The sequence below is a fragment of the Sinocyclocheilus grahami genome, unplaced genomic scaffold (assembly GCF_001515645.1).
Source record: "Sinocyclocheilus grahami isolate Dianchi unplaced genomic scaffold, SAMN03320097.WGS_v1.1 scaffold21.1, whole genome shotgun sequence".
Classification (NCBI taxonomy): Eukaryota; Metazoa; Chordata; class Actinopteri; order Cypriniformes; family Cyprinidae; genus Sinocyclocheilus; species Sinocyclocheilus grahami.
In genome coordinates this window covers 4,065,786-4,078,277 of record NW_015505200.1, presented here as the reverse complement: position 1 = coordinate 4,078,277, position 12,492 = coordinate 4,065,786, and the positions used below count along the sequence as shown (strand labels likewise).

Genomic DNA, 12,492 nt, shown 5'->3' with positions numbered 1-12,492 from the left:
TGGCCCTAAAATGAATCTGGACATTTATGTCACATTTAAAAATGTATGAATGTAATTCCATTAATATATAACGTGGCATCTATTTAAAATAAAATAAAATAAAAATGTCAGAATGTCATTGGATTAATATATAATGTGTCATCTATTTAAAATGTAATAAATTAAAATAAAAATGCATGAATGTCATTGCATGAACATATAATTAAAATAAAAATGATAAAATAAAAATGTATGTCATTGCATTAATATATATATCGGGGTATATACTTTAATTAAAATAAAATACAAATAAATGTTAAAAACGGTTGTGGTGCTTAATGTTTTTATGGAAACCTTGATTCATTTTTTTTCAGGATTCTTCAATGAACTAAAAAGTTCATAAGAGCAGCATTTATTTGAAATATATTTATTTCGAATATTTTAAATGTCTTTAATGTTACTTTGGATCTATTTAAAATGAAATACAATAAAATAAAAATGCATTAATGTCATTGCATTAATATATGTATTGTGGCATTTATTTAAAATATGGTTTTATATTATTTAAAGAAACATTCAGCATACTCTTTCTAAACAAAACATTTTTTTTAGGTTTTAAATGATAAAACTAGGCTACAGATATACCAAATTAAGAACAAACGTATTGCTTTTGCAATAAGTCAGTTATTTTTTAATAAAGATTTCAATTCAGTTGAAGGGCCATAAAAGTTGTCATTTGATTTACACTCATTTGATTCGACTGTTTGAAGGATTTGACTCTGCCGATGATAGTTCACATGATCGTTCCTTTCAATCTAGTCATCAGTCTGGTAGATTTGGAGAAAAACCCTCTTTATTTCTGTTTCTTAGAGTCATGACTGCCAGCATGTTAAAAGAGAGAGCCTAATGTTAAAGATGTAAATGACTTTTGGAAACTCTGTTAAGGCCAAAACTGGCACAATGCTTTTCATTATGTGTCTAGTTCACATTTTGTGCTTTCAGGCTTGTGGAGGAGAAAAACACATTTAATCAAATTGAATGAAATGCGACCGCATATGATGATGGCCGCTGAGTCATGGCAAAGTCTTACCAAATGTAGTTAGGAATGATATTGGTAATAGTGCTAATTTTGGATCAGATGAGCGAATGGTCTGTAAAACTGACCATCTAGATTTGGTAATGAGTCTGTGTCATTGCACAGCAATAAAGAGATAGGCCTACACATTACTGTTTAACTGCACTGCTATTATGATATGTACATGGTTTAAATATGCTGTACACTATAGACTTATGATCTGAAAAATATTTTTGACTATATATATAATTAGTGCAATTATGTATTTAATGTTTAATTAATGTACTGTAAATAATCTTCAGCAGGGGATTTCAAACAGGGTCCAGGGACCCATAGAAGACCACAAGAGGATGCTATAGAAGGTGCATGGACAATTTGAGACAAAAATCATTTTACAAAATGTTGTTTTTAGAGTCATTAATGTCAACTGTATATACACTATCAGTCAAAAGTTTGTGATTAGTAAGATTTGTTCATGTATTTGAAAGAAGTCTCTTATGCTCACCACGGCAGCATTTCTTTGATCAAAAATTCAGTAAAAATGTGAAATATTAAAATTTGAAATAATGGTTTTCTATTTGAATATATTTAAAAATGTAATTTGTTCCTGTGACGGCAAAGCTGAATTTTCAACAGCTATTACTCCAGTCTTCAGTGTCACATGATCCTTCAGAAATCATTCTAATATGCTGATTTGGTGCTCAAGAAAATACTTCTTATTTTTATCAATATTGAGAACAGGTGTGATACTTAATCTTTTGTGGAAACCATGAAACCATCCTTGCTGAATAAAAGAAAATTAAAATAAATCATTTATATTACTATTCACTTCTGCTTTCTAAGAACTGGTCAAAAATGTCAAATCATGTGAATAATGTTAATTATTTTATATCTAGCTTTTAATAGTAGGAAATAACAATCTTATATATACACTACCGGTCAAAAGTTTGGGGTCAGTAAGACTTTTTTAAAGAAGTCTCTTATGCTCATCAAGGCTGCATTTATTTGATCGAAAATATAGAAAAAAAACTGTAATCTTGCAAAATGTTATTACAATATAAATAATGGTTTCTATTTTAATATCCTTTAAAATATAATTTATTTCTGTGATGCAAAGATGAATTTCCATCAGCCATTACTCAAGTGTCACATGATCCTTAAGAAATCATTCTAATATGCCGATTTATTATTAGAATTATACATTTTGGCAACAGTTGTGCTGCCAAACATTTTTCAGGATTCTTTGATGAATAAAAAGTTAAAAAGAACAGCATTTATTCAAAATATAAATCTTTTCTAACAATATAAATCTTTGCGATCACCTCTTAACAAGTTAACACATCCTTGGTGAATAAAAGTTTTAATTTCTTTAAAAAAAAAAGAAAGAATAAAAATGTACTGACCCCAAACTTTTGAACTGTAGTGTATATTGTTAGAAAATATTTCTATTTGAAATTAATGCTCTTCTTTTTAACTTTTTATTCATCAAATAATTCTGAAAAAAAAGTATCACAGGTTCCAAAACAACATTAAGCAGCACAACAGTTTCCAGCACTGATAATAAATCAGCATATTAGAATGATTTCTTAAGGATGTGACACTGAAGACTGGAGTAATGATGCTGAAAATTCAGCTTTGCATTACAGGAATAAATGAGATTTTAATGTATATTAAAATAGAAAAACGTTATTTTACAACATAATATTTCACAAAGTAATTTTTTCCCCTGTATTTTTTATCAAATAAATGCAGCCTTGATGAGCATAAGAAACTCCTGTAAAAAAACCTGCCTTGCATTGTTGTAATATTTGGAGATTCTTAGCTTCAAAAAGTTTGAAAGCCGCTGTTCTGGGGCACTGAATCACACATACACTACTGTAAAAAAGTAGCAATAAGAGTAAATGAAGCAGAATAACACATTAGTGAGTCCTGTAATAACCACTGTTTATTATTCAAATGTTACGATTGAATTTACAAGCAAATAGGTAACAAGCAGAGGTGTGTCAGGTCCTTTGGGTGAGTGTTTCTCAATGCCTTGATTAAAAAAAACATTACTCTCTAGAACCAAAGGACCACATAAAGACTGTGCAGCGCAAACATACTCAAAAACTACAGATCACAAATACTTGATATTTTATAAATTAAAAATACTGTTATTTCTGCATATCAAAACATTAAAAGCTGCATTTGTCTTCTGTTTGTAAAACATGATTTCGAAGAAACGTATAGAAATACAAACAATAACCTAACAAAAGGAAATAAAATGCAAGTAAAAGAATTTGAAACAAAACGAGGCCTGTTTTGGTTGAGGGTGGTGTCGGCGGAGGGTCTGGAGAGGGATGCTGAAGAACACAGGGAGTGTAAGGCAGACGTAGCGGTGTGGCGTGGAGAGGTTAAGGCCGCTCTAGAGACGGAGTGTTGAAGCAGCCTTCTGGCAGAGTGTTCTTGATGTCGTTGAGGTTAGCGATGTCCTTTCGAATGTCTTGGATTTGATGGTCGTAGTCACTGATCATGTCCTCCTGGCTCTTAGCGATGTAGTTCAGCTCCTTCAGCTTCCTGTCCAGCTCACTTCCTGCCATCTTGTCCTTGGCATCTTTCAGAGCGTTTTCGATCCGATTCAGCTTGCTCAGATCCACCTTATCGATGTTGCCTGGAAGAGGATAAGGTGGTGTTATATTAAGGCGTGTGCTAAGAAGTCATACATTTCACAGAAGTGCATTCTTCTTGCACAGTATAACAAGGGAAATAAAATTATCATAAGCTAAAAATACTCGAGTTAAACAAGTTTAACTTGTACTATGTTATAATACATATTACATTAAATTATATTATATATATTATATTATTTGAATTAGCTTTTATTTTTATATCTTCAATTTTCATTTTGGTAAAAATTTTTGTAAATTAGAATGCACTTTTGTCATTCTTAGTTTTTTTTTTGTTTTGTTTTTTTATATTTCCATTTGGCTTTATTTTTATTTCAGTTTAAGCAATTTTAGCAACTCAAACCAATTTAATTTCAGTTAGTTTCCAAGGCAAAATTGATAATTTTCATTTAATATTTGTATTTTATTTAATATTTATTTAAATTACTGGAAACAATTTTTAATAGTTTTAATTGGTTAAAAATGGCAATCACTGAAAAAACTTGTGATAAGCTAGAATAAAATATCATGATAACGCATATCTTTAATCAGGCATCGAGGAAGGTAGACGAAATCTTGCATGACATACAGCATGATTTCAAACATTTTTTTTCAATTATTGGTTATTATGTCTGCCACAAAAATGTGGATTATTGATCGGCAACTAGAGTGTCTTACCGAGCTGGCTTAATAATTCATTGATTGTGCTCAGCACTGTCCTGACAGCATTTTTGGCTTTCCTGGCATTGCCCTCAGCTTCTTTAGCATTATCAGATGCCTGTGAAGAATAGCAAAGTTAATACACTGTCTATAATATGGTTTTAAAACAGATTGCACCCATAGAGTCAAGGCCATAACCCACCATGGCCGCCATCATCATGTCGGCATCTGCCTCAGCTTTCTTCTTCTCTAGCTCTTTCTCAGCAGCTGTGAGCTGGTCCATCATGTTGTTCACCTCTCCATCCAGTTTCATGGTGTCTTCAAAAGCTTTTTCTGCATCTGCCTTTGTCTTTGCTGAACCCTGATTTAAAAAAAATAAATAAATCAAATAAAGGCACAGTTTGATAAGGACACGGACATCCTACAACTTTTTTATAACCTCTCCATCCAGTTTCATGGTGTCTTCAAAAGCTTTTTCTGCATCTGCCTTTGTCTTTGCTGAACCCTGATTTAAAAAAAAAAAAAAAATCAAATAAAGGCACAGTTTGATAAGGACATGGACATCCCACAACTTTTTTATGTTTTTGATATTCTTCATCTGAAACTCAATATGTACCTTCTGTACATCATTAGCTATTTTCTCAGCTTCCTCTGCCTTCGTTTTCGCTTCTTTAGCATCTGCAGCTGCGTTGCCTAAAGCCACCTCGGCCCGTCGGGTCTTCTCATTGGCTTCATTGATTGTCGCGTTGATTTCTGGGATTCGCCTCATGGCATCCTCAGCAGCAGTTTTGTTGTCATTGACTCTCTTGTCAAAGTCTAAAAGTAAGACACAAATTAAAATAAACAAATGCATTTTTAAACACGTATTTACTTTGATATTTAGATCTTTATTTATCCTCTCTCTCTCTCTATAATCTTTATTTATTTTAATTTTAGCATCATAAATAAAAGATATTTTACACAATGACCCAAGACCTCTCACCTCTGAGGTTGTTCAGTATGTCCTGGGCCTCTTGAAAGGTAGAGATGCCTTTTTTTGCTGCCTCCTCAGCCAAGGCCTTTGCTGCGTCTGCACGTGCCAACAACTGATCAGCCGTCTGAAGAAGACCGAAGCGGAAAGAGAGTTGGAAAACACAGAATTGTTGAGTTTTTACACTGCACTCTTCGATGACTTGTCTGGCTAACATTCAGAAGGTGAAATTCTGCACTTACAAGTAATTTACTGTGCTTATCATGAACATAATTACTTATAGGAATGAATAGCAATACTGTGGGGGAACAAATATGTAACATTTAATATCTAGTCTAAAAGTAATCATGAAAATGCAATTCATGAAATGCAAACCTTTATTAAACATTGCAAAAAGTAACTCACACTGTGAGCAGATTTCATACGAGCAGTGTCATGGTTCAGCTCTTTCATTAAGAGCATGACATTTAACTCAATCAGATTAGGATGAGACTATGGACTATCACTTGCCTCTCATCAGTATCATTTAAGAGGCTCCTGGGCCTCATTGGCATGTGTTTGACTCTTACATATCAACCATGTGAAAGAACTGCTAAACTGAACAGCAACTAAATATTCTCATAATTTCTTCTAAGTCTTTAGACCACCATGACTGCATTCTGAAAACTAATTCCATAGAACCAAGACGAAACAAATCAAGTACATTAAAGTCAAAAAGCATATGTACCTGTTGCTCAGTTTTTCCTTTTTCCAGTAGTTTGCGGACCTCTGTCTCTTTGCCCCTCAGGTCCTCTCTCAGGTCATTGTACTCCTCCTCAGTCTTGTCTATTAGTTTGTCCAGGTCTGATGCCTCCTTCTTTATCTTATGGGCCTCATCCTGAGGGAAATTCAAGAGACTGGATTATAGATGCATCCATGCTGATTGTGCAAATTCAGTAAGATTTATAAAACATCATGAAATCAGCACCTCTAATGTTTTGGTGTCGATTGGGGGCAAGCTGGTCAGGTTAGCGTAGATCTTCAGAGCTTTGTTTCCTGCCTCTTCTGCTTCAGCTTGTACTTTAGCAGCCTGTTTCTCCAGGTTCTTGGCTAGATCCTTTGCTTCGACATATCTGCGCACATATGAACAGCATTTTATAGTTGTAAAGCATGACCATCTGCATTTAGAATATTTTAGACTTTCTTAAAATCAGATGACAGAATATTGGCAAGACAAGAAAGTCGCATAAAATGCGATGTCAAAGACATACTTCCTGTTGAGTTCATCAATGTCGCTGCTTGTCTTGTTCTCGCCATCGAGCGCCTTCTTCAGCATATTATAGGCCTTAGTGGAAGTGTCATTGGCGTCCTTTGCAATCTTCTCAATCTGATCTGCATCTGCTTTATGTCTGTGTAAAGGGTCATAGAAAAACGTTGAATAAAACTCTATTAGGTTGTATGAAATATCAATATTAACACAGCATGAAATACTGTAACTCACTTTTCGGACAGTTTGCGGGCTTCCTCTGCCAGAAGTGTCATATTGTTTGGATCTCCAGAGGTTGTGGGTATTTTAATGTCCTATGGGAACAGATGATAAGGATAAAAAAAAAAAAAAAAGAATTATTGGCAACTAAGTGACATTTTAATGGACTCCACTACCATTAACGGAAGTTATTTGTAGGATATTACGACATGCTCTCTTGGTGGTGTAATAGACATCTCACCACTTTACTGATGGCCTCCTTGGCTTTGTCCAGCTCCTCTCTAGCAGTGCTGATCAGGTTCTCTGCGTCACGGACTCGGTTCCGTGCTCGATCTGCCTGCGTTCCTGTGTTGTCCACTGTGTTCTTGATGTTCTGCAGTCGGTTCCACTGGTTGTTCAGGGTCTTGTTGATGTTGTTTAGACGGTCCAAAAGGCCTTTATCCACTTCTGCATTATAATAGTGAAAGATAACAGAATAATAATCATGTAAAGTGAAATATATCTGCTCTATTATTAAGTAAAATTAGAATAATTTTTTTTTGCCTTTTTAAAAATATTTTAGTTTTTCTTATTATAGTTAATCAATATGATGTCCTCTTACATTTGTTTGAAATATTTTAAATTAATAATAATAATGATGATGATGATGATGAACACTACAACTATTAAAACTATAAGAAAAATTGTGAAACTTGCTCCATTGTCAGACAATACCTTTGCTAGCCTGAGCCTCTTCCAGTAAGTCCATTATTGTTTTCTCTGCCTCCTTCAGTCTGTCCTCAAAGGCCTTGTCACTCACTGTATTCTCAGTATTGTCCAGATTATCAATCAAATTCTGTAGGTCATGAAGCCTCTGTCTCTGCTGGTTCACCTGTACAGAAAAAAATATCGGGTACTAAAAGTTGTCTGTTCTGTTATGAAACAAAATGTCCCGTGTTCATAAGATAATCTCTTACCTTGTCTCTGACCAGGCTGTAACAGTTGGGACACTGCTGGCAACCTGGTGTGGAGCGGTTGTAGAAGTAGTTCTCCTCACACATGTCGCAGCGAGCTCCCACGAAGCCTGGGCGACACTGACAACGCCCGTCTTCCTTGCACTGAGCAGACTCTGAGCCTTCTGGGTCACAGTCACAAGCTGCAAAAACAAACCAATGGTAAATGGAACAAATCTAAAATATAAGATAAATTATAAAGCAATTTTGTATTAAGTAGAACTGCTGTAGAAAGGCAAAAGAGCAGGACACCGTACGTTTGCAACCCGACGAACTGAATCCAAAGAAGTTGACCTCACAGCGCTCACAGTGTTGACCTGCGACCCCAGGCTGACACTCGCATTGGCCGCTAACGATATCACACTGACCGTTTGTGGAGCCAATAGGGTTGCAGTTGCATCTGGGGAAACAGATTTAAAGATTTGTTTTAAAAACTTGCAGTTCTGTCGAGCTTTCTTTTGTCAATGCTATATCACTAAGAATGAGAAAGATAAATCAATCAATCAAATACCGTTCACAGCCCTTGCCACTCTGAAGGTTGTAGAAACCAGGCTCACATGCACTGCAGTCTCTGTTAATGACATGGGGAAGACACTGACACTGACCCGTCACCTGAGAGCAGGTCGTCTTCCTGTCCACTGTACCGTACGGAGAGCACGAGCACGCTGCAGACGTGGAAAAATAATTGTTTAAAAAATCAAATGATTTTTTAATAATTTTTTCATTTTTTATATATTTTATTTGATTAAATACAATAAAACTATGAAATATTAATATATTTAAAATTACTTTTCTATTTTAAGATGTAATTTATTCCTGCGATGGCAAAGCTGAATTTTCAACAGCTATTACTCCAGTCATCAGTGTCACACGATCCTTCAGAAATCATTCTAATATGTTGATTTGCTGCTTTTCTTATTATTATCAGTGTTAAAAAACAGTTGTTCTGCTTAATATTTTTGTGGAAACAGATACATTTTTATCAGGAATCTTTGACTAGTTTAGTAGAACAGCATTTATTTCTAAATCATTTGTAACATTATAAATGTCTTTACTTTTGATTAATTTAATGCATCCTTGCTAAATAAATGTATTCATTTTTTAATGGTAGTGTGTGTGTGTATATATATATATATATATATATAAAAAATAAAAATAACTTCCTTTAAGCTTGCATGACCTGATTTTTAAACCTCTGAGAAAGTATCATGAAATAAACCCTTTAAAAAAAACAAAAAAAACCCAACAACTCACGTTTGCATTTGTCAGCTACATTTGCGGCACGGGCATCGCCGTAGAAACCCTCTTTGCAACGGTCGCAGAAGACTCCGGCTGTGTTGTAGATGCACTTGAGGCATTCGCCTGACTCTCGGTTGCAGTTGCCTACAGCATTGGGGTCGATGTTGTTGTTGCAGCTGCAGGCACGGCACGCCCTGACTGGACCATTTTCACCAAGAGGGTCCCCGAAGAAGCCATCATCACATAATTCACATCTCTTACCTGGAGACAGTTAAAGTTGGAGATCATGTGCTATATTATTTACTATGTTGAATCTCCAAACAGATTGAATGCTCAGAGCCTGTACCTGTGGTTCCAGTTGGGCAGTTTGTACAGACCACCTCTTTGGTCCTGGGCACCACGGCACACGTGGCACCTGCGGGGCAGGGACAGGGTTTACAGTCTGAAGATGAGCCAACTGTAGAGTCACCATAGAACCCGTCCTTACACCTCTCGCAGCTCATGCCAGCAGTGTTGTGCTGGCAGTTACACATTCCTGCAAGTTTGAAACAAAGATACCATGTAATACCACATATCACCACATTTTATAAACACAAAGGCAAAAGTAGCACTACTACTCTGTTATTACTGCAGAATAGTATGTATAGAGTGAATTTTGGGTAAGCATGGCATATTTAGAAAAATCCAAAAATATGTATTTTCACAACTCTGTTTTGGCTTGAATCTTAAAATTTAATTTTCTTATTGCTCACAAGTCTTTTAAAAACTTTATGGGTAAAAAACAGTCAAAGTACAGACATCATATAATTAAATAACATTTTTTATTTCAATGGCATTCATGTTGCATGCATCCAGAGCACATGACCTTTCATAATGCCCACATCCAGATAATATATTGTGAAATCAATATCCAGTCTCCTGAGAGCAGATAAGTAAATTATATATCAACACTATGGCAAAGCAGTACAAATAAGTCAGTTGTGATAACAAACCTGTCACAGGGTCGCAAGTGTCACTGTGTCCGTTGCAGTTACAGGGCTCACAACTGCTAAAGCGGCCCAGCTCAGGTTGGCTCCTCCTATATCGCAGATCGCACTGCTCACAGTGCTGCCCCACATAACCCTGAGGACACGCACACCTCTCAACCCAATGAGCTGGAGTTCCAGAGCCACGGCGGGCAGTCATAAGGGACACGTTGTCTAAATAACCAGCACCTACAGCAGAAACATTATTAAGTTAGTTAAAGTATCAGTTAAAATGACCTTAAGAGTCTTGCAACAGAGAACCCAAGGTCATTGTAATTCAACAGAAATTAAAACACCTTCCTATTACGTCTTAATAGAATGTCTCAAAACAAAAGCTATGCTTCAGTGAATTAGTAAATGTACTTCTTGCACTGTAGGTTCCACGAATCATAACTGAAGTCAGATTGTGCAGAAGTTTCTGGAAGTCGGCGTGTTTCATGGTGGGTCTCCAAGGATAGTCAGTAGTGTCATGGAGTCTAAATGACAAAAGAGATTTTTAGCATTACAAGTACATCAGATAAGCTAACCATATGTATAAATCAATTAATCTGCAAAAAGATGAATGTCTATGAATTCTAAATATTTCATCTTTATGGCACAATGCATGCAATAAATGTCACTGTATTATGATGAATTTGACTTTTAATTTTCAACATTACTTAATATTCATAGAAGAATCCTGAATTTTTCTTTTATAAAATATTAAGCATCTTTACTGAATGATGCTGAAAATTCAGCTTTGCCATCACAGGAATAATATATCAAAATATAATAAAATGGAAAACAGTTATTTTAAATTGTAATAATATTTCACAACATCAGTGTTTTTGTTGTATTCTTATGTACTTGAATATGTAAATCTTAATATTTTTTTTTTAATTAATTTGACTTAAGCGATTACCAGCCCTAGTTTTACTAAAAAGGAACTCAAAGACCTCACCTAAACACAAAGGTTTGTGTATCCTCTCCTGGGTAGGAATTACCCTGGGCAATAAGTGGCACAGCAACACGATGCCCGGCCCCTTCCAGCACAACGTCCTCCGCTGAGAGTCGTGCATCATGTCGCTGAATCCTGAAGTTCAGCGTGAGGTTCTGACCATAGCTCAGCAGCTGATCACCAAGAAACTTCTCTACAGTAACAAAAAAGTCTTATTCATGAAATCTTCTGCCTCTTTATCATACAGAGGAAACCATGTCTGCTATTATACCTGGAGCCACAAAGTAGATGGGGAAGTAGTCTTCTGAGATGAGTGAGATCTCTCGAGTGGTGGGTGACCACTGCACGGGAATGCTAGAGCTGTCTCTCTGCTGTCCCATCCAGCCCTCTTCATCTATTCAATGACATGCATAACAAATATTATTCATTCTCCATGTCACAATCCTTTGTAACTGTGGCTGATTTTACATTAGCACTAGTATAGGATTAGGAATTAGTATAAACAGGATGTTGACACTATTGACACACTATTGGTTGGATACTTACCCCTGTCGAAGGTGGAGGTAACTTTGTGTATGCTGTAGCCATCAGCACTTTCACACACAGTGGAATGCTGGAAGCAGAAGCATGGAGTACATCCCTGAGGATTCTGGGGGTCCAGATTAAAGTAGCCCAGTTTACACCTGAGAGAAAGAGGCAAGAGTTTAATAGTAATGAGACAGGATGGCTGATTAATTGATTTGTAAAGTTCAGGGACATTTTAATCATTTTAATTACTGTCATGCTAATTATGTATTTGAATTATTGTCCTATGTAAATACAATTATTACTACAGTTTTATTTATTTCTCTCTTTACACATTTCAAAACCCCCATACACACATCTGTGGCTGAAAACTACTTGAACATTTTAATAATTAATAATAATAATTAATTTTATTATGAAATATTATTTTAATTATTAGAATTATATTTATTTTAATACAATGACACTTATAATTAAGATTTTACGTAACATTTTTCAAAACCACCATTCATACGTCTGTGGCTAAAACATTGTCACAAAAGGTGTAGTGAAATGTTGTGCCATGTTATTTATTTAGCGTTAAATTATTGAGGAATATGGTTTTTTGATTTGTATGTGGCCCCACAGGTTAAGTCATAACGTGTGGAGTGAGTTAAGTAAGCAGGTCATCAGTTAACATCAGTGAGATCATCGGTGGGCCTCTAAAAACAGGTCACGCATAAATCAACAGCTGTCGCTTCAGCCAAACACTCCTTTCATCCTTCCCGATTCTGTCTTTTAATTTCTCCTCCTTTGTCTGTGTCTCATGAGTATATACTGCAGGGATTATCCAGTTCATGTGTGTCCAAACTCAGTGACTGAGAGGAATGTCACAGCTGACATGTGAATTTTTTTTGGTTGTTTTTTTGTGTGCAAAGTGCAAGGCAAAAGCAGGCTGGAGAGCTGGGATTATGCAAAATCAAAATGGAAATGGCAAATAT

General features: G+C 35.5%; 1 protein-coding gene across 1 annotated transcript in view; it reads right to left on the bottom strand.

Moving 5' to 3' along the window:
* Positions 1-3,215: 3,215 nt before the first annotated feature.
* LOC107557259 (laminin subunit gamma-1-like) overlaps positions 3,216-12,492 on the bottom strand; it is a 62,611-nt gene continuing 53,334 nt past the window's right edge. The window contains exons 8-29 of the mRNA XM_016240622.1: positions 11,534-11,670; positions 11,259-11,381; positions 10,991-11,180; positions 10,414-10,526; positions 10,018-10,239; positions 9,372-9,560; positions 9,041-9,286; positions 8,298-8,451; positions 8,044-8,186; positions 7,751-7,929; positions 7,509-7,665; positions 7,036-7,241; positions 6,810-6,889; positions 6,580-6,717; positions 6,297-6,441; positions 6,057-6,206; positions 5,342-5,456; positions 4,976-5,175; positions 4,799-4,864; positions 4,562-4,654; positions 4,378-4,477; positions 3,216-3,704 (exon numbers count right to left, since the gene is read on the bottom strand). Of these exons, the coding sequence (XP_016096108.1) occupies positions 3,448-3,704; positions 4,378-4,477; positions 4,562-4,654; positions 4,799-4,864; positions 4,976-5,175; positions 5,342-5,456; positions 6,057-6,206; positions 6,297-6,441; positions 6,580-6,717; positions 6,810-6,889; positions 7,036-7,241; positions 7,509-7,665; positions 7,751-7,929; positions 8,044-8,186; positions 8,298-8,451; positions 9,041-9,286; positions 9,372-9,560; positions 10,018-10,239; positions 10,414-10,526; positions 10,991-11,180; positions 11,259-11,381; positions 11,534-11,670 (3,403 nt within the window). The 3' untranslated portion in view covers positions 3,216-3,447. The remainder of the gene's footprint in view (positions 3,705-4,377; positions 4,478-4,561; positions 4,655-4,798; positions 4,865-4,975; positions 5,176-5,341; positions 5,457-6,056; positions 6,207-6,296; positions 6,442-6,579; positions 6,718-6,809; positions 6,890-7,035; positions 7,242-7,508; positions 7,666-7,750; positions 7,930-8,043; positions 8,187-8,297; positions 8,452-9,040; positions 9,287-9,371; positions 9,561-10,017; positions 10,240-10,413; positions 10,527-10,990; positions 11,181-11,258; positions 11,382-11,533; positions 11,671-12,492) is intronic.